At 41.4% G+C, this 22219-nt stretch overlaps 1 protein-coding gene across 2 annotated transcripts in view; it reads left to right on the top strand.

Annotated features, from left to right (window-relative positions):
* The window catches only part of ITGA9 (integrin subunit alpha 9), a 223676-nt gene that overhangs the window by 30723 nt on the left and 170734 nt on the right, over positions 1-22219 (top strand). For both annotated transcript variants that reach the window (XM_071804740.1, XM_065830650.2), the window contains exons 8-15: positions 1668-1736; positions 4929-5066; positions 7245-7350; positions 8750-8844; positions 11787-11877; positions 12422-12467; positions 15015-15169; positions 21628-21788. In XM_071804740.1, coding sequence (XP_071660841.1) covers positions 1668-1736; positions 4929-5066; positions 7245-7350; positions 8750-8844; positions 11787-11877; positions 12422-12467; positions 15015-15169; positions 21628-21788 — 861 coding nt within the window. The remainder of the gene's footprint in view (positions 1-1667; positions 1737-4928; positions 5067-7244; positions 7351-8749; positions 8845-11786; positions 11878-12421; positions 12468-15014; positions 15170-21627; positions 21789-22219) is intronic.

The following is a 22219-nucleotide window of genomic DNA, read 5'->3' as shown; positions in this document are numbered from 1 at the left end:
GAAGTCTTCATTACCAGCAACACTACCCCTTGGTTTAGGCAGATTATTTTTGGTAGTATCCATGTCCCAGTGGGTAGCAGCACAAATTGGTAAAATGAAATGAAAGTAGAAGATGAATTTGGTACATACACCTGATCTGGCATGATTAGGACATATGGGATATAGTAGCAGTGCAGTTGCTCCTGAGAGGACATGCATGTGGAAAAAACATATTTTCCTTATCCCAGGTACTCCGTTATGGCTGCTGCAATGCACCTTCCTTCCAACCTGTTTTTTCTGTGGAACAGATTTATTTTATGTACAAGGAGGGGGAAAAAAAACCAGCTGCTAACATGAGATCCATGAGAAAGTGTCTGGCCTTGTAGTTTGAAGACTACTCTGGCAGTTGCAAAAGCTCCCATTATTCTCCCTTGGCATAGGGTCTGGGTAGTGGGAACACATGACGAAGGGGCAGTAAGAGATATTGAGTAGAGGACATTATACTAAGCAGTCCTGTTCTTTCCACACTCTCTAATAAGCTAATCATTTCCACTTCCCTGGTAGAAAGTGGTTAACATCGTCACACCCTTTTCACTGACGGTAGAGCCAAGATACTTAATGAAGCTGAGTCATTTTTCCAAAGTCACCAAGAGTGTCATTAGTTAAGACTGGGTTTGGACTTGTAACACCTGGCAACATGTTCTCACTGCTAAGCAAGCCACTGCAAAACCTAGGGAGTCCTTCATGTCTAGAGCAATAGTCTGCAGTAAATCTGTACTGTGTTTTTGGCTGAAAACAGCTTTGAACTCTGTCTCATCACCTATTAATAACTCGCTACAAATTCAACTATTTTAAGTGCTTGGCCCTGCTATATGGCCTTGGAAGTAAGGGATCCTCTGTCCTGCAAACTGCATGAGCACCTGCTAGGATGAAGCCTGACAAATGCTGGAGGAGTCTCAAACGCTGCTGGAGCCAGCCTTTCTGTCGAAGAGAGTCTTGTTCTACAATCCGTGTATTTAATGTCTTCAGTTTTGGTACAAGATCTGTTATTGAACTTGGATCAATTCTATTAGCCCCGAGAGCTCTTGGTAAAACAGTTCCTCCTGTAGAAACGAGTGGAGAAAACATAGTGGACTATGTTTTAATAGTTTTCTGATTTACAGATTGTTTCAGACAGAAATGGTGCAAATGCCTTGGGTGGTCCAACTGGGGTTGCCACTCTGACCTTTGCTAAAGCATCGTGAAGCTTACAGTGCAGTATGTGCCCGCAGGTGTCCCTGAGAAAGGAAGGCTGGACACGGGAAGAGGAACTGGGCTATTGCCTTCTCAGGCTTTTGCCTGTTTCCAGGCAGTCTCCAGGTGCCACTTGTTTGAGAGCTAGGAAGTTCTGTTAACAGGTGCTTTTAAATACTCACATGTGCACATACACACGAGCACCAAAAATGTAGGTGCCAAGATACTATTCAAGCAATTCTTGTGATAAGAGGCCTGGGATTCGTCATGAAAATGGGGATCTTTATGTTTTGTCTTTTAAAAGAAGACTGAAAAATAAAGTGGTCTTGAAACTGGATCTTGACAGTAGCCATGGTCATGATTGTAAATTAGATGTACCAAGAAAGCACTCATGCTATACGATTATGTGCTTTGTAGTTAGCATTGGTTAACTTTTTTTTCCTTTCACTTTTCAGGTTTATATTTTCAGAACAGACAGGCGATCAGGCTCTTTAATAAAGATTTTTCAAGCTTCAGGAAAAAAGGTGAGATTTTATGTATGTGTGTTTTCTTTTAAGGGGTGAGAAGGGTAAATAATGTCTCAGAGCAACATTTTCATTCCACTGCTTCACAAGTTGTCAAGCAAATTCTGTTTCTTCTCATCCTCCTAGAAGACCTAAACCTATTGTACAGACCAGTCTTATACCCTTTCTCCTGTAGTGGTCATGACTACAAAGCCTGCCCAGTGTCCATGTGACTAAAATGTAAGGCCTTGCTGAACATTGCTAGTGGTTCTCTTTAGCCTTACACAAACGTAGCTGCAACTTCTGCTGTTGCCTTCAGAGATGCGGGACGCGGGATGTCAATTGAGCCTAGATGCAGAGATTTCCTTAGTAGATGTTGCTGGTAGATGGTGGTAGCCTGAAGCTTAGTTTAATACAGAAAGCCCCAGTATGTTTTGTTGTGTCTTGCTGTGACAGGGATGATATTAAGAGTTATGCTGTCTTGTGGAGGAGCAGCTTCATTGCTTCAAGAGATGATAATTTCCCCCTTCCTGCCATGAATCAGTCATACATTTTGCACTTAGGACTGCTGTCTTAGAGCTTACATCCCCTTCCCCATGAAATCTAGTGAATGTTAGTGAGATCCAGCTCCCGCCATGTGATGCTGTATTTGAGTGGGGAGCAGCTTGTGTTCTTCGCTGGTGGCATGCTCAAGATGTGTCGCAGGGGAAATGAAGTGGATGGTATGTCCAGATAGAAGTATCAACAAAAAGATGTCTTATTTGGAATAATGCAGTGAGGAACTGATACTCCTTACCTGGAGTTGCCTTGTGTTCTCCTAGAAGGCGAGGAAATGACAGAAGAAAAAAGCTGCTGGTGGCTTCTGACTCTAGGAAGACCTGCCATGGTCAGAAGGATCCAGTGACAGTCTGTATCATCAAGTTGGGAGTGTTAGCATGTTTTGTTATTTTTTCCCCAACAAAACACAGTTGCAGTCTTTAAAAACATGCCTGGAATAGAGGAAAGCTGCAAGAATGTGTGGGTGTATAGTGTGACTTGTATTTTAGGGCCTCTCCAAAATTTGCCTTTCTCTGCACTAGCAGAACTGCAGACATCTTGAAAGGAAAAGACCTCCCAGTTCATCCAGGGCATCTCCTGTGTTTGATTGCTTCCTGTTAATTTCTTTCCCTGTTGAGTTTTAAATGTCCCTAAGGATGTACTCCTGGAGAACTATTCCTCAGCCTAATAAACAGAACTATCAGGAAGTTTCCAAGTCTCAGCCAAAAACTTTCCTTTTTTCAATATAATTGCGTTATTCTTATATGTAACTTAACTAATCAAGTATTTACATCCTTCAAGTACTTATAAGCTGTTATCTCCTCCTTCCCCATTAATATCCATCTTCTACAAGTTCTCTACAATCCAAACAAGAATTTTATTTTAAAGAGGAGGCTGTCCATTTCTTTTTTTTTGGGATTGAAATATAACCAGACTTGCTCAGCAATGAGCACTGCCTGGAAATGAGCACTCACCAAATGCTGTCCTTCCCACTGGTGTGAGAGTTCATTGCACTGACATTCTTGTTAGACAGACGTTAAAATCAGTCCAGTTTCTTCCTTCCCTTTTTTTAATTGCTGGAGACTGAACTAGGAAATCAAATTCAGACAAGAAAAAAGAAAATGCAGTGCCTTATTATAAATGTGCACAAACTTCAGGTTCTCACAGCACTGTTAACTCACCCACGCTGCAGACATACCATGTTGCAATTGGGTAAATAATAGCCTTTCCCTGAAAACTGCCTGAATACATAGTGAAATGCTTTTCATAACTTTCGCTCCTGAGAGATTTGTTTTAAAACCTTAGTGGATTAAAAAAAAATAAACAAATAAAAAAATCCACAAGGGAACTTAAGCTACAAAATAACTGGAATCAAATGATGTTTGAGGTCTGACCTTAAACCCACACAAACACAAAAATCTGAACTACAAACTGAAACTCTATCCTTAACTCACCCTGCTGTATATATTTAGCAGGTTTTAAATCTTACAGACTGCATGGAGTAGAGCTGCTGCTGCCCATCTCCTAGCATGCCCAGTAGCTCTGGCTTGTGCATCTAAACTTACCAGGCATGGAAGGCTGTGAGTCAGAGATCCCCAATGAGGAATGTAAAAGCATGTGAGAAATGTGATTCGTTCTTTTTAATCTAATCAATTAATTCTGTAACCTCAGTTTTTCCTACTATGTAAAAAGCTCTCAATTTCAAGTAAGAAGTGGTATCTTTTAATTTTTCCTTTGGAAGTTGATTTTAATTTTGAGGCAGTGGTTTGTAGTTAGTCTCAAAGGTTATGCCTTGGGGTACCTTAGCAGAAGTGGATGAAATAAGGGTGGCATACCATTCTTGCTTTTGGTTTCCTTTTTGTGTTTAAATGTGATTTGAAATGTGTAATGTGGTGCCAGCTGGGAGATTGTTAGCATTTAATGTTAACCCATATCAAAAATTATGTAAAGAAATTAATATATTAAATTTAAGCAATTCAGTTTTATCAAGCAATAATACCTGGAGATTGAAAGTGGCTTAGGTTTTTTGCTTAGCAACTGAAAAGCTTTTATTGAAGGTCTCACCAGCCTGTACCTGAGAGGAAAGGCTATGATCAAAACCCACAACTAGTACTGGTATTTGAAGGTGACTGATATAAATAGACACAAATGGAGCAGAGGGAGGTAGTTCACAGTCAGAAGATAATTTTAGATGCCTCTTTTCATGGATACCCTATCCTTTGCCTATTTTTCTTTTTTCTTTATTTCTTTAAGGTATCTCTGGAAGATCTGTGGTACTCAACATCAGGTCTCTTTAGGAACTCTGGCACTGGGCATGAGTAGTCAGTACTGGTTTTGGAAACTTATTTCACTGCTTCCTGGTTTTAAGCATTTGACAAGTGAAAGCTAGTCTAAGAAACCTCTTTAAGTGTCTCACTTAAGCATGTCCCAGAGTATAAATTTTATTCTGTTAGTAAAACGTCCAAGCTGATGCACTGTTACTGTAAAGTGTTGAATTCCTGCCAGAATTATCCTCTAAGCTTTCTCTGTTGGAGTGCTTGTGAGTGATAAAGCAGCAAGTCATCATTTGAAATAATAATAAAAAAAAAAACACAACAACAAACCGAACACCTAAATTACTTCCTCCTGTGTGTGGGCAGATACTGAATGCTTTGTTGTGACTCGGCTTGGTTACAGATGGGCTCTTACTTTGGCTCCTCCTTATGTGCAGTTGATCTGAACTCTGACGGGTTGTCAGACCTGCTGGTCGGAGCACCTATGTTTTCTGAGATCAGAGATGAAGGTCAAGTCACTGTCTATATCAACAGAGGAAACGTGAGTATCTACAGGAGATGACTTGGTAAGGGATGAGGGCATGGGTCTGGGCATGGTAACACTAATGTCTTTCCAGCACTGCATGTTGAAACCCCCATGTCTCAAATAGTGGGGCTCCGGATGTCTGTAGCAGGGCATGAAGTCACGGAAAGCTCATCTGGTATCGTGGTTTCCCAGACACCAGCCCACATTCATCACAGAGCTGTGAATCTTTCAAGGAGGTCTGGGAAAGTGCCTGGTTTTATGTTGAAACTCGGTGGTATTTGTGGTTTTACATCAATGCGATGCCAAAACCAAGTAAGAGTCAGCAGCTTTGACTGAGTTTCCATTGTATTTTGGGTGGTCACAAGGACCTACAAATGTCTGGGGATTTAGGAGACCTTGTGAAGAGAAACAAGAAATTAAATTCTTGTTACCTTTATGTTGTGCCCCATATATATAGACTTAAGGGAAGTTCTTATCAGCTTGTACTGTCAGATTTCGCATGACCCAAAAACCATCTTGGAAAAGTCTGAACTTTCTTGCACAGGCGAAACAAGATCATTCTTACGTTGTATTTATAGGACAACAATTTTTTTTTTTACAAATTATTAAAGATTTAATGTTCAGGCCCCAAACCTGCTGTCTGAAAGGAGGGGTTGTTATGGACTAAAATGAAATTGGTTTGCTTCATCAGTATTTTGTGAACTTTAATATATGGCGTTTGTTTATGTTAGACTTAACATTCACTGTAAGTACTATAGACAGCATTTGGGACAATTCAGAAATGCTTTTGGTGTCATTTTATTTTGTTATTGCTTCTCTCTTAAATGGCTTTACTTTTTCAGTTTGACCCAAAGGTTGTCCCACTTGTATTGCAGCGTTGCTGCTGGGTCCTCAGGATAGGGTCCAGAACACTAAGCTGGTAATAGCCAACATAGTTGGCTAATAGCTCACAGTGAGAAAGTGCATGAGTTATTTTTTTATCTTTTATAAAAAAGTCAAGGAGCTAGCAGGAGTTTTCTTATACTTCTGCAGCAAGAATTGCTTGCAGGAGCAATGGTTTGCAGGCTTGTGGGTTTTATTTTGGGGTTTGAACATTTTAAACTGTTTCATTTTGCAAACATCATTGCTTAAGAGGTCGTTGCAGAGGATCAGAGAAAACTGCATTATAATACAAGCAGCATAATGATGCTAGATTTAACATGCTTATATTTTCCCCGTTCCTGTGAGGACTGCAAAGAAATGAGTCGCACATACAGGCCTGCCTGCCTCCTCTCTGTTGTGTTGCAATTTCATTATGTGGGATTTTCTTAAAGTCAGCAACTCCCTGCAGCCAAGAAAAAGATTTTATTACATGTTCCAGAGGGCAGTTTACTCTCATTCACAAAGGAAGCAAAAACAAAACAGCCCTTGAGGTGGGTATAGAGCTGGATTGCATAACTAAATTTTGTTTTCTTGTGGAAATGCTCCTTTCCCCTTGAGGAAAGTCTGCAAGAAAATGAAGCTTATGTATCTGACCAGAAAGTGGGTGGGCAAGAAATATCAGGTCCATATAAGGCTTTTCATGGCATAGGAGTACAAAGCTACTTTATTCTGAACTTTCCTCTGTCTCTTTATTGCATTAAGTCCCTTTCCTTATTCTTAATTTCTGAAGGGTTTATGGGGACTTTGCTTTAATCCTGCTGTCCAATACTTAAAAAGTTTTTCACATCCAGTTGCCTAAATGTTCTTTGCTTAGGGGAAAATTCTCCTTAAATTGCTGGCGTTTAGCTGAATAAGCCTGGACTGAGGATTTCACTGCTCAGGTGTAATCTGCCAGTAGAGCAAACTTTAGGCTGTTAAATTTTAGGCATCTTAAAACCTTCATGAGCTCACCAAACCCTGTGACTGTGTTTAGTTACATCGCTGAGTTACTATTTAGTTAATTTGGCATTTTATTTAATTTAGCATTTTAGTTATATCACTCATGCACTTCTCTCCCCTCCACCCCTTAAAACTAAAAGATAGAAGATGGTTAAAACACAAATAAATTAGATTCTTGGTGCCCAGGCAATCTGTGTGCAGTGGGGGCAAGAGTTAGACAGCAGCCCTGCCGCAGGTGCTTCCTGCAGTACATGGGCAGCTCCCGCAGGGAGGGCTCACCTCACCCAGGACTCACGCCATTTCCCTGACCTTGTTTTATTTCCTACTTGCTAGGGAGTGCTGGAAGAGCAGGTCATCCTGGACGGTGACAGCGCCTATAACGCCCACTTTGGGGAGAGCATGGCCGCCCTTGGCGACATTGATGACGATGGCTTCCCAGGTCGGTGCAATTTCCTCCTGGGACATTTCCCTCATGGCTTTCATTGCTCCTTCTGGACCCAGTCAGCACCTGGGCTTATGCTAAGGATAAATGTGCTTGCATATGATTTGTCTGCTAAAGCCTTTTGTAGCTGATTATCCTTGATATGGGTTTAGTCCATGTTCATGCAGCTTGCACCCCAGTCTCATTAACATTGCTTTGCTTTCCTTGCTGTTGCATTTTTTTTCTTCCCTGTATGATTTATGAAAGGCTTTAGATAACCATGCCCCAAACAAAATAGAAACCTATGTCTGACTTCTTTTTTCTTTCCCATTTTCTTACATCTTCAAGACTTTCCAGTTTTGTTGACATAATCACACTTCTTATCTTGAAGTGTAATTATGAAGTAGGTCCTCACTCCTGATAGCATATACTCTATTAATAAACTTCTCTCCTTTGCTTTATTCTACCACTTTAACAGGCTTCTCAGTGTGAGGCCTCATGCTGTGATAGCAATAGGTGAGAACAAAGGGTTGATGCTGTCACGTTTTTTGCCCTGATTTCTGGCAGCACAGATTAAGGACTTCCAAACAAAGGCCAGTTTACTCAGTGTATGGCTGGATTTATTTCTTCCAGGCCACGTAGTGCACAGTATCCCATTAATTCTAACCCAGCCTCGTTGCAGACTGATCTCACAAATGGTGGGCATTCTCTTCTTTTGCACTTGGATGTGCATTTGTGTGTTCTTGCTGCTGCTTGTGGGTCAGTTGTGATGATGCAGAGATTTCACATTGAGTTGAATCAGTCTGTGGGTGTGAAACCATCAGGAGGAGTGTAGTTTTAGCAGCTGTGTAGTCACTATGTCCTGCTAGGAGAGGAGAGTAGGAGGTGGGGCCACTCTTTCTTCAGGAGTTTGCAGTTAAATTGGATCAAATGTCATTTGAAAGTGCACCCTCAGCAGCCTTTTTTCTTTCTGCCTGTCCATTTAATATATCCAGCCTCATTTGGACCCTTGGATTTTAAAGCAAACTTAATGTAGAGCTACTATAAATGTTTTGCCAATGTTGTCTTGGTTCACAAAGCTGATGGTTGGAGATTTTGAGATGAAAGGACTCTAAATTAACTTTTTGAGCATGGTTGCTGGTTAATAAACACACTTTTTCATAACAAGCACATGTTTCTAATTAGGCACAACATAGCCACATGCATGTGCAAATTTATATATGTTTGTGTGGTTTTTAAGGTTTACCTTAACATGAGCTCTTCATTAAATCAATGACATTTCTTCTAGCCAGTTTCACATGAGCTGCTGATCATCACAGGAAGCTATTTTCCCATGGATAGCTGCCTTCTGAAAACAGGAAAAAGTTGGATTAATGGAATGGATTGTGAAATGTTTATAATCTGTACTGTTTTATAGATGTTGCCATTGGAGCACCTAAGGAGGACAACTACATAGGAGCAGTATACATTTACCATGGGGATGCCAATGGTATTGTACCTCAGTACTCTATGGTATGTGACACTATTGTTTACAATACCCATCTGAAGTCACTTTCCCAGGGCCTGCAGAAATAAACTGTACTTAAGGGTCCCTTTATAGGTAGCCTCATCATATCTCTACATCCTTTTCTCAATCCTGCTTTGAAGATGGCTTCTCCCAAGGTTTGTCTATCTCTATGCTGTAGGGTAAAATTATGTTGTTCAGGAGATATTTTTCACTGTATGTTGTTACAATTATCAGCTATAGCTTCCTTCTTGAAGCAAACAAAGTCTTGGGGGTTGAATGTCAGTTTTTAGAGACAGCACTGCTGCAGAGAAGAAATTAAAACCCTGGAGAGGTTGAGCATAGAAAGTACAGAGATGCCAGTGGGGAGCTGGGAGGTTACACTTTCTTCCTGAAGAAGCAGGTACTAAGTTTTCTCTTGTGCCCCGCAGAAGCCTCTTTGTTCATCTTCTTGGCCCTCCTGATGTGACAATATATCACAAGGTCGTTGTTGGGTGCCATGTCCCTGACCATTCTTATGAAGTAAAATCTCATCTGGGATAAGCTGTACCATCTTGTGTAGAGGTGACACAGTGCAATTGAGCTACTGTAGCCAGGATAGAGAAGATAAATTTATGCTTATGCTGCCCAATGTGTATCCCCTAGTCACTGTCTAGCACATTTCTTTATTCAGAGAGCCTGAATCTTCACTCACTCAGTGTGTTTGAAGTTCTGGTTGTTTTGTTTTGTTGCTGGGTGGGATCCTTCACAGTAAATAATTTTAAGCAGAATTAAAGAGTTTAGTGGTTATATTGGAGACTCTTCTAACAGGCCATAGAAGTTTAGTCTTTCTTCCTTTTACCATGTACATGCCATGTGCTGCTTTTTAGAAAAAAGGAGGTTAAATGTTTCTTTCTGGATACTTCTAAAATGCACTCATGTGTGGCATGGGGAGGATTCTGCCTGTTTCTTGCTGACAGCCACTGGTTGGGAGGTTCTTCTCTGGCTGCTGAAAAGCCTGGAGCTTTCCAGCTCTCACTGAAAAGGATCAGATTTATTTTTTTGTCTTTTGATCGTTCATGGGAAAATTTTACATTTTTGAAAGAGGCCAAATGAGCAGGGTGGGAAAGGAAACATCCTGCTTGCGATCTCTCCCTGCCCATTTGACCAAGGCCAGCAGACATGGCCCGTGCCTCTCCACTTGTTCAGTGGGACAAAGCCCAGCTCAAGAGAGTCAGAGTACCATGGTCATTGACTCTTGATACCATTCCTATAACTGTCCCGTGTCCTGGGGCAGCTGAGAGGACACCACTTGCGGGCAGTGCCCCTGTGCTGTTTACCAGTATCTGCTGCAGAGCACTAGACACACCACCAGTTCATCTCCCACATGCAGCCAAAAAAGCTGTGTAACAACTTCAGCGCTTTACCTACTTGCCCTGGATTTGAACCCAGAGGTGAAAGACTTTTTGTATCTTATTACTATACCCCTGAGCCATCTTAATGCCCTGAATTTCCTTCTTTAAATAAGCTGTGAGAGGTGGAGGGGGTGGGCTGCAGGGTATATGTTTCCACCCTTTTAATTTTGTTAGGTTTTTAACCCCCCTTTTCTTCATTTAAATTGCTGATCAGTGTTGTTCCCTCATGTCCTTTCAGCAGCTTTAGTGGCAGCTATGGGCCGAAGCAGCTTAATTGGCTTTGTGGCCCGCTGTTTTCATTCATGGCACTTAAAAGCAGAGCAGCGTTATACCTCTGCCTGCTAGAATGTAATAGCCTACAGATGTCCACTGGGATGTTTGCAGGCGGGATTTACCACCCTAACTGGGACCTCCCAAAAATGTGATGCAAGTGTAATGTAGTGAGGAAGCTACCTCCAGTTGTCTTAATCTTATCAGCCTCTGAATAGGAAAAGGAGATCTGTACGCGGCAGAGCGCTGGTTTCCCTTTAAACTCCCTGTCAGGACTGCAGGATATCTTCCCCTCAACTTGTCTTTTTTTTCCATGAATTTCCTGTTTGAACTTTTGTCCAATATTATGTCCTTTTATGGGAGGGCCAGGAAAACTGATCACATGTCACAAGCTGTGAAGCATGACCAGCAGTCTCAAAACTGCTTCATGGGATAGGTTTCCCCTGTAACGTCTGCAGTCCTGTGTTAGTTTGAGTTGAGGTCTTGCTCTGGTGAATGAGAGCTGGGAGACATCTGATTGCCTTCTTAGAAATTGAAATTTTGATATCTTAATTTGTGTCAGACAAAGGTATTTATGATTCAAAAGGTTTAGAGAAGGTTTTGATATTAGTAATTAGAAAAAATAAGCTATGTTAGAAATGAATTAATCTTTGCATTGAGGAGGCAAAAATGAGATACAGCTTCCAAACTGACACAAAATACTGCATAATAGCTGATGGAAACCAGAATTTCCAAGTGGTATGAAAATTAATCATTTTGACTTCGAGTATGCTGGAAAACTTTGTGAAAAGGAATGGTTGTGGAGGATTTTCTGTTTCAATTAATCATTAACTTCGTTAAGATGCTGCTTAAAACTTTTATTTACAGATATGAAGGTAGTGCAAAAAAAAAGAATTATAAAACCTCTAGAGTACAGTTAAATTTCCTCCCTCCCCCCTTAGAAATCTGTTTGATGTGTTCTTGTGTTTTTTATTTTGCTTGGGTCTGCATTAGGGCTGTAATGCAGGTGTGTTTTTTAATCCAAGTCAACACTGGCCTCCCCCTAGCCCAGAGCAGAAGGGCTTCCTGCAGTCGGCAGCCTTCCTGCTCAGGGCTGCGTGGGTGAAGTATGAGCCTGCAGATGTTGGCACTCCCAGCCCACGGAAAAGAGCCCCTGTGACCGTGAAAATCAGGCTTGAAGGTTTTTTGGGTTTTGTGGTTTGGGTTTTTTGTTTGTTTGTTTGTTTGTTTTTTCAGAGGCTTCTTTGTGTTCCTGACTGATTTCACTTGTGTGTTTTCCACTGCAGAAGCTGTCTGGGCAAACAATAAACCCGATGCTGCGGATGTTTGGCCAGTCCATATCAGGGGGAGTCGATATGGATGGCAGTGGTTATCCAGGTACGTCCGCTACTCTGGCAGTGAGAGCACTGGGAAAATGCAACAGCAGGCTGAGAAAACAGTGGAGCTGGTTGTTACCAGGTTTCTGGTTCCTGTGTTTGCAGGAGGCTGATGAAGCTGAGCGTCTTCTTCCCCTTTCCCTTGGTTATTTGAAGCTCCTGATAAGAATTTGAGCCAATTGCTTGATTCAGGTGTTTGGGCAGTCATGACAAAGGATTGAGATACAAAGCAGAGGATTTCAGTATCCTGCCAAGGTTTTAAGTTCCCTGGAAGCTGCTCAGTCATGATGACAGCTTTAAAAACAATGAAAATGTAGACAATAATCTAATAGTAATAGTAAAAATCAAGCAGTGAAGTAACATTACAGACCTAATCCTCCAGTTATAATACTTACGACATAATGATATTTGAAGGGACCAACTGGCTGATTTGAGTCCAAAAAATGCCTTTATTTTAGATATGTACTCTGTAATTTACGAACTGATTTGAGAGAACTGAATTCTATGCCTCCTTTGTAACTGTCTCAATGTTACAAAAATTTCAGATATGACCGTTGGAGCGTTTTTGTCAGACCATGTGGTACTTCTGAGGTGAGATCAATGTTTTTTCGTCCTCTTTTGTCTTCTTTTGGTGTCTGTTTTCTGTTTATGTATTACATGGTCTAAGTCCTCCACCACTCCAATTGTCTCTTTAGTTTATTGTTGTTAGAAGCAGCAAACTGCATTACTTTTTAAGCAGAACCTTAGATATGGATGGTGTCAAAGACTGCACAATCTAATTCAAACAGTGTGGTGAGGGATGACAATACACAGGACTTCCAGGGCTGTGAAGAAAACAGGGTTATAGCTGGAAGGAAATATGTTGCATCTCAGTGCCCCTTTAGAAGGGTAGCTCTGAATTTGTGAGAAGGCTTTTTTATTGTTCTTGACATTTGCATAAAGTAAATAAATTATGATGTAAGGGAATGCAGTTGAGCAAAAAGCCAGCTGCATATGATACCAGGACGTAATTTTGCAACTTATAATGGGACACAGAATGAAATAGGAGTCTTCAGGGAGATAAAATACAGAGATGTTTGCAATGCCCATGGGATTTGGGCTGCTGCTTCGAGTGTTATGAATTAAATGCAATTGCTTGTTTCATCTGATGGAGAGAGGTGTGACAGTTTGGTTCACCAAATTATGCAGGTAGGAGCAAGCTTGAGATGCAAAGACCTGAGGAAGAGAATGGGAAGCTTGAATTATGCCAGTAGCTCTATTGTTACACTTTTTAATATTTAATAGAAAAGTCCTGTCAATATGTAGATGCCATTAGAAGTCATTGGGGGCTTCTGCATCTTAATGGAAGTTAAAGGGATGTGTTGAGACTGGCGAGACAAATGCTGGAGCTGCAGAATGGCCAGCCCAGCCTGCTTCCTGTTCAAGGCGGGAAGAACTTAGCTCCATTTCCATTTGAATCAATTAAGCAAAACAAAAAGGAAAAGGAAAGGGGGCAAGAAATTCTCTTGATGATCAGTGTGGCAGGTGGTCACGTCTTCTAAAGAGTTTTCTGTGCCTTTGTTGTGCATGCAGAGGAAGCCAGTTGCTGCTTCTGTGGAAAGGCATGTCGTGGCCCAGCCAGGATCTTGCAGTCCCACATCTCTGAACACACTAGTAAAAAATCTGTGCATTTTTCTCCTGCTTTGTTGTTATTTTTGCAGGGGAAGAGGCAATCTGAAAGTCTTGCTGTGATGTTTAAAACAACATACATCGCGACAGCCTGGTGACCTCTGTCCACACGTTCAGTCGCTGCCTGTGTGTTTCAGAGGAGTTTAGTGCGTTACTGACGGACTTTGTGGGCAGCCTGATTAATTGGTGCTACTGCCAATTTGGAGGATGTCACTTTTGCTGTTTAGATTTAGATTAGGATAAAGAAATCGGTGTTTCTTTTTTTCTCTCACTCCTCCAGAAGCCTTTGTGAAGTCCTTTGGCCAAAACCAACAAATGTTTTGCCAAGTGATATTAAAGGCTTTGGTGGAAGCTGCAGTGACTTGGGGCAGATCGTTGTCATTATATTGCTCGTGTGTGCGTATGGCCGTTTGACAGATGCATTTTTTTTTTCTTCCAGTGAATAACCAAGTGAGCTAATGTTAAGGAAAAATCACACAGTGCCTCATGGCTGGATGCTTTTTCTTTTTTGAGGAGAAATATTTTCTAGATCAATTAAAACATTTACTCTTTTATGTTTCCTCAAGCATTTGGAGTGATTTTTTTTCCAAGGTGTGAAATGATCCTAGGAAGCTCACTCTTTTTCCTTCTTTTTCCCTCTATTACTGTATATGTTTCTAGGGTTAGCATTTATCTTCATGCTCCATCTCAAAAGGCAAACGTGCACTGTTATTTCAGGCTGTGATGAAAAAGTCTGAGCAGCTGTCTCAGAGATGGATGTGACGCTTGTTCCAGCCGATATGAATTAGGTGTAACCACAATCCATGCTCTTTTCCTCCCTTCTCCCTCACCTCTAAATTAAGTGGCTTGTGGAGTGAGAGTCCTGAAGTTTACTCGCATGGTATGGCCTTGCATGGCTGCTGGGACTACCTCAGAAGTGAATCTGCTGTTTTTTGCACATTTCTTTTCTACTGGAGTTGCTTTTGGAAGAACATGTTCACGTTGAATATGGACAGAATTGAAACCACAAAGAATAACACTCAGTGAATGTTTGGGCTGAAGTCCTGTGCTGGGAATGGTTCAGGAGAGCCTGGCTTTCTGGGCTGCTTTTCCCAACCAAGCTTATGTGTTGTGTGAGAGAGGAGACTCACCTGGGCCCTGATGGCACTCAGCTTGCTCTGTGATTCTAGCCAAGGTCTTCTTCAGCCAGAAACAGTCATAGTAATATTATATGTTATCAGTTTCCTCAGCTACCTGCCTACAGTCTGTGGCTGAGCACTGAATTTCAAGCTAATGCTATGGTTTTCATTGAAGCACTAGTAGTCCTTGCCATCTAGGTCAAGTACACATTTATCTTACAGTTCAAATGCACTCTCTTATTTTTCGTGTCTGCTTTAAATTTTGCAGTTTGCCAAATTTCCCTTATTTTCCTTTGGCTGAGAAACTTCCCTCTGAATGATCACTTAACTCCACTTTTCTGTTGATCTCCAGATCCAGGCCTGTCATTACTGTGGACATCTCCATTTTCCTGCCTGCGTCCATCAATATCACAGCTCCTCAGTGCCATGACGGCTTGCAGCCAGTGAACTGCCTCAATGTCACAGCATGCTTTCGCTTCAGTGGCAAGCGTGTTCCTGGAGAAATAGGTAAGGTACCTGTGCCAGCCATGGGCAGGCGCACACAAGCAGGCTGACCTGGAGTCGAGGGCTCCCTTTGGAGTCAGTAACAGAGCTTTTATGTGAAATAATTTGTTTTGAGGTATAAATAGCCGAGTATTTTACTGATAGCAAGAATATCTTCCACGTTAGTCTCTGTAAGACACATGTTGTTTCTCAGATTAATGGAATTGTGTAAGGTGTATAATTGTGCAAGCCTTTACATCTTGGTTGCATTAAAATACTGCTCATGTCTTCTACATCCCAGTGTTTTTGTCTTAGACATTATGTGAAGTGGTGTAGGATAGAGACTGCGTTTCTAAATGCTGTGAGGTCTGGATTTATTTAGTTCAGCCCTGATGTTTTACCCTTGCCATAGTTTTGGAATGGCAGATGGCTTGCAGCGTGCTGCTCGGGGAAGATACCTCAGCCTCACAGAATGCTGCATCTCTGCAGTGGGTCTGGTAAGGATCTAGGGGAAGCAGTGCCTCCTCATGCTCTGTGCCCCAGCCTTTCTGAGCTGCTCATCAAGAAGGGTGAGAGTTGGCTCTGTGCATCTCAGTAAGCAGGGCCTGCTGCAGTATTTGGATTTTAAATGAGTCGGAGAAGAAAAAGGCTGCTTGCTGCTTCTCCTGCCATTCATGTGGAGTGAGAACTACAAGCTGCTTGTTGAAATTGTTCTCTGTAGCTTTTCACTTTGTCACCTGAACAGCTCAAACAAGTGGAGTTACTAAATTTAAGATATAAGACTCTCAGCAGAGAAAAACATACTTTGATAAAGTATTTTTTGCATTGCCTACTGCTCTGTCAGTTAAGAAAACACTTATCCCCAGGTGCTCCAGGTGTTAATTCCTTTCTGAAAATCACTAAATAGTTTTTCTGAATATCTAGGTTTTCTTATGTTCCTGAGAGTCCTGTTTAACATGTGTCCTTTAATTTCATATTTCTGGACCTGTGGCTAAGAAACGAGCTGCCTTTTTTTCCAGTCTAAATATCTCTTCCTCTTGTTTGCAAAAGACTAGTCTTTCTGCTTCATCATGGTCTTGTAAGAGACAGCTGAATTCCTCTGCATTGTCATACAAACTGTACTCGTGATGATTTATTGTGGTGAAAGCACATGTGCATCTTCTTTGGCGAGTTACAGCCATCTCATTACAAGGAATTTTTTTACTATTAAGTAGATGATTATAAAACTTCCAACCATTGTCTTTTTGTACAATGCTTTTAGCAAAGGGATTTGTCTTGAAAAGATTGCAGCCAGAACTATCTGACTGTATAAAAGCCCTTCGGGATATGATTTGGATAAAGTATCTCAAATAAGCTTTCAGTTTGCAGTCTAGGAGTCAGGCCATTTTAATTATGTAGCAGTTGAAGAGTATCAGTTAACAAAGGGCAGAACAATTCATGGAAATATTGCCACAGTTCCTCTCCTGCATAGTAAAATGTGGGGAAAAAAATAGAATATCCCTGTAAGTACATCATTGTCCAGTTTAGACTCTGAAAGGCGTATGGAGTTATTAAAATGCTATGTCATGTTTTGTGGCTAAATGTTTTGGGATTGTCTCAGCTTCAGATGTCTGGGGGTGATCTGATAAACCAGAAGTTGAGAACACAGTGCTCACCAGGAACACTGGTCCCCTAAGGCTTGTCAGCGTGGAGATTCAGGACTGCTGCTTGCTGAGGAAAAGCTGGGTCTTGCTCTTGCTTTTGGGTAGCTGAAGTTGGCCATCTAATACAAAATGTTTAGAAAGTCAAGCTGAACATGCAGTCAGCATTCTTCTGTGGTAAATGTGTATCTTCAGTGCTTATTTGAATGTGTGGCTATTTCATTAACTGGAAAGTGAAGAAAAGCTGTCTTCATCTAGCACTGTCTCACGCTGATATATAAACCTCCCCACCCTCTCTTTTAATTTTTTAATTTTTATTTTATTTTTTTATTCTAGTGATAGATGCAATACTACTGGTCATTTAACAGCTATCTGAGGATCTGTGTTTATTGCTACTGCTTGATACTGCCAGTGACAGTATAATTCCTGTCCATTTTGTGGGTACTGTTTGCAGACTGTAGCCTTCAGAAGTATGAATTTATTGCTGAAATGGTTTCATCAGGACAAAGAGCCATGCCCAAGTGAAGCATGTGCTTCGCACTGTGTGCCAGGCATTGTCTGACCGTTCACTCTGCTTCCGTGCTTGCTGGAGAGCTGAGTGTCTAGTTGTATGCCTGCTGACAGAGACGGTCTCTGGTACATCTTGAATGTGTAAGAAATACCGCATTTTAAGTTTTCGCTCCTTCACCTTGGAATCCCATTCAGGCTGTTCCTCTCTCACTTGAGGGGCCGTTGCTTTGTCTCCCTGGGGTATCTGTATCTGCAGGAAAGACAAGGATGAGAGAAAGGCCTTTTCTAGCCTGGATGAGCAGGCTTCAGCCTGTTCAGACCATACGCTTCTGGGTGATCAGGACAAGAAAACAGAGACTGCTGGCACCTCTCTGTATCAAGTGCTGTGACTGCATTCATCTCCACAGGAGGATGGAAATTAACTTGTGCCCACAGTCTGGATAATTTCCTCAACAACAACAACAACAACAACAACAACAACAATAATAATAATAATAATAATAATAATAATGGTGCGAGTGCAAGAATTAGGTGAATTTTAAGTGCCTGTGAAATGAAGGGTTTGGGCCATTTGGCTAGAGTTAGGCAGTTGCATTAGAAACTTCTTCAAAGTTGCTCCTGTACTCTTCAGATGTTCATCCCTTGTGTGTTTTTCCATTTCTTAAGGTAGCCCTCAGGTCCCAAATACTGTTGCCTGAAAGACTAGCGTGAGATTTAGTGTGGGATAATGGGTTGCTTGACATTTTCACTCTATTTCGATACACTTCTAGGTCTGAAGAAACATGCCTGATCCAAAGCCTGAGAAAAGCAAACTCTCCTGTCTATATTGTGCTGTAGTTTGGTGCCAGAGCATTGTTTCTGCTTGTCTCTCACTTTTCCAGTCTGCTGGGATGTGAACCTGAGTCAGTGGTACCCTCTGAAAACCTCAGAAGCAGGGGTGCTGTAGGGAGGGATGGGTCGTTCAGTGTCTGCCTGGAGCAGTGAGGATGGATCCCTACTTAGAAGCTAGGGACATTACTAAGATAGAGGATTTGAAACAAGGTGTGAAGTAAGGGCAAAAGGAAAGCTTTTGGAAGAGGATTGGAGGAGTGACATATGTATGTTGTTGTTTCCTAGGGCAATTTTTTATAATGCTTTTGTTACTCAAGAATTTTCTCTGCAAGCAAAGTTCATGAATTATTTTCTCCTTGTAAGTACTGGTAGAGAAAGCAAAGAAACATATTCCTTTTCCAGTGGCTTTTTGTTATTTTTTAGCAAGTTCTTTGTTTCTCCCATGTGGTGTCTCCTCCTCCCTGCTCCTCCCTTCTTCCCCTTCCCCTTGCATCAGTATTATAGCTAGTAGTTTACCAGCACTTATGGATGGGCTTATTTCTGCTGAGCATTTTGCCGCCTGCTTTTTGTATGCTGTAGCTTTATCCAAGCAGGCGATGAAGTGCTGTGCGGGTGTCTCTGGGTGTGTATCCCCTCCATTAGCACAGACAGCTGTGCTATTCCTGTTTTAACTCACAGAATAGCACTGTCCAATTTCAATCCTTCCTCACTCCTCTCTGCTTCATCCTTCAGCCCTGTGAGGGAATAACTCTTACATCACAAGTATGTTCGTCCCACTTAGGATGAGAATCCATTGTAAAGTGTCTTCTGCCATTTACTTGGTTTGTCTGTTACTGGCTGGATGAGTAACTCTCCTGGTCTGCTGGCTGGGAGTTCTCTTGCAGTTATAAGCAAAAATATCTGAGAGGGAGCTGTTATCAAAGCTTTTAGGCATTTAACTTAAGTTACGGAAAAGGAGGAGTCATTAGAAAAATCAAGCTCTTCATCTGAGTTCATCAAATCCATGCTGGAGTTTTATCGTGAGTGTGTGAAGTTGGGTGGGCAGATCCCCAGGAACATTTCTAACCAGGCTTGCTTAAAGCTGCTGTACAAATATTTGAAGGCATTATCTGCAAGAGTTAACTTGCGAAAACTTGCCTCCCAATCTCCTACTGGGGTGAGCAGGAGGAACTTACACCACTAGCAGTGTTAAGTTTGGCCAGTTATCTCCCCACCCTGGTTGCTTTTTGGAAGCAATGAAGCTGGGGGGATGGGGAAATCCAAATCCTTAGTCATTACATTTCAGTTTTTCCACTGATGTGACATCATTGAATATAACATAGAAACAAGTTGTCAAAATAAAGGGGAGGTGGAGGGGGAGGATGGGAACTGTGCTGCTTGATTGAAAACATCCACTGCTGTTTCGGAGAGACAGTAGCTGGGTTTGCTATACTTGGAGGCCTGGTATGGGGCTTGTGTTGGGACACATCTCTGTGCCTGCAGCAAGGAGTTGTTCTGTGTCAATAATACATGGTGCTTCTTTTGGAGAGCCTCTGATCCTCCCCAGGCACCCCTGCAAGCTCTTCAGCCCTGGGTCCTTTTGGTGCTCCTCCTCTGAACAGGGCTGCACCTTCTCAAAGAACTTTTTGCCTCTATGTCCACGAGAGGCCTGGGTTTGCTAGCAGGTTTTCTTGTCTTTATTCTTGTGATGCGCATCTCAGCATGCACTCGAGGTCTTTAAAACAGAAGGGAGACAACCAGGAATTAGTGTGGTGTGTGCACACTTTAAAAAAAAAAAAAAAAAGAAAAGAAAAAATAAAGAGACTGCTGGGATTTTAAACAGGCTAACCCCTGTGTTTCTGTTTAAGTGGTGCTCTTTAGTGGAACTGGGCAAACACAACTTCAATGAGAGTTTTTAGTGCTGACCTTGTTAGAGTTTGAAAGCCTTTCAAGGCATTATCCTTCTGAGCAAGTTTTTCTACCAAAAGCAAGCAAAAAACATTCAAGTGGAGCCATGTGATGGTACTTATACTGATTCCTCAGCTGTGGCTTTTCTTACCACCTAGAGTATGTCTCTGGTTACTTTTTGTGAACTTGTGAATGAGCTTTCCATCAGAATGCAAACGCTGCAAATGGAAGTGAGGTCAGTTTGAATTATGCAAATTATGAAGTTCACAGAGACTTTTCTGCCAAGTTTTATAACATCTTTAAATAAATTCTTCAAAGTAGTGAAATTTTGATGGAGAAATTATTGGAGGTGATAGAATTGGCAGCTGTGCTAATTTAGAGAGATTAAGATTTTCATTGATTAAAAAAAAAAAAAAGCCACCATGGAACCAAATAAAACCACAACACAACCCAGCAAAGGCTGCATGCTGAAATTTGGTACAGAAGACCTCAGTCCAGGAATGTGTTACATTTACATTGATTGTTTATAAAATTCTGGCTTTAAAAAAGTTTACGTTTATGAGGAGCGTATTATCTGGCATCAGTCATTTAGGACTTAAAACATACATAAAAGCCAAAGCAATAATTTGGCAAGCACCCTACATATGTAAACAAATTAGCACAGGAGCTGGTGCTGGCTGTCATTTATGAAGATTATCAACTAATTAAGCCATTTATAGTGAGCCAATCTCATGGTATTCCCATTATTGCCTTGAAAGAAGCTGAAATCAGTCCAGGCTGTGGTCTGTGATGAGTGAAAGGACCTCACAGCCAGTGTTTCCCTTGTCTGTAGAGAGCAGCAGAACAAGCATTTGTGCTTCTGTTGCAGTTTCATTGCGTTGTTGCACTTACCAACAGGAAAGATGTACACAGTTTGGATTATTCAGACAATGTAAAACTACTTCAGGTAACAAATAAGTTTTCTTTTGGACACAGATACATCCAGTCACAAACCAACTGATTGCGTTAAGCTACCTGTCCTGTAGAGCAGCAGGAAATGGAGATACAGTTTATTAGTCTCTGGGTATGCATTCTATAAACTGCCAGGGATGCGTAACATCTAAGAGGGCAATACTGAGTGCAAGGCATCGACCTCTAGTTAAGGTCTAAATGCTAAGATGACTGCAAATTGTCAGGAAATGCCTCATCCTGCTTGACATTTGCATGGTTTGTGCTGTTCTAGAAGGAAAACAAAGCTTGAGGCTGCTGCTGTTGTTGTTTGTGTTTTTGACTTTACTGTTAGCAACAGTTTAAGCATCTCTTTTTTCCTTTTTTTTCTTTTTTTTTTTTTTTTTTTTAATTAATTGTGCATGTCTAGATGTATTTTTACACATCATTTCCTATGGGAAAGGATGGGCTGGGGAGCATAGGGATGTGAAACCTGGGAGTACGTCAGTAATTGAATTTGGTTTTGTGCAGCCACAGGAAACTTAATGATTGATTGAGGGCCCACAAGGGTTGACCTTTCTTCAAGCACACATGCCCCGGGGGCAACAGGATTTATTGATAGGTGGCTAGAAAATAACTATTGTTCACGGACATCCTTTGTTTTCTTCTTCTTCCTTTTTAAAACAGGTTTGAATTATAACTTGACTGCTGATGTGGCAAAGAAGGAAAAGAGCCAGCAACCCAGAGTTTACTTTGTGACTTCTGGAGAGACACTGGGGCAGATCACAGAGAAGTTACAACTGTCATACATGCAGGAAAAGTGTGAGCATTACCTGGCATATGTCAAGGTCAGTTCATTCCTGTCCTTGCTTACGTTGACCTCATTGCAATTCTACTTTTTTTTTTTTTTTTTTTTTTAATATATATTCAACCAATTAAAGGATGCTGCTTGGTTTCAGATGTTGTTTTCCTGACAGGTGAACAAAGTTTTTTGGTTGGAAGCTCTGAATTTCTTGCTTCACAACTTGATGCCTGGAATATGTGTTTATGTCTGATCAGGTGCATTTGTGAGGGATTTCTTTCTTCTTTTGGCTTGGTTTGTTGATACACTTTTTATACTCAAAATAGAGAGGCAAAGTTTTGTTTTGGCAGGAGCACCATGTTTAGTGTTTGGTTTTGTGTACTGGCTGCACAAAGGGCTGGTGATGCCATCTGTGGAATGTCAGGATAATGCGGGGTCCGTCCTGAAGCAATTAGCATCCTGGGTTTGAAGAGCACC

The sequence above is a fragment of the Patagioenas fasciata genome, chromosome 2, assembly GCF_037038585.1.
Source record: "Patagioenas fasciata isolate bPatFas1 chromosome 2, bPatFas1.hap1, whole genome shotgun sequence".
Classification (NCBI taxonomy): Eukaryota; Metazoa; Chordata; class Aves; order Columbiformes; family Columbidae; genus Patagioenas; species Patagioenas fasciata.
This window is presented reverse-complemented; position numbering and strand designations above follow the sequence as displayed.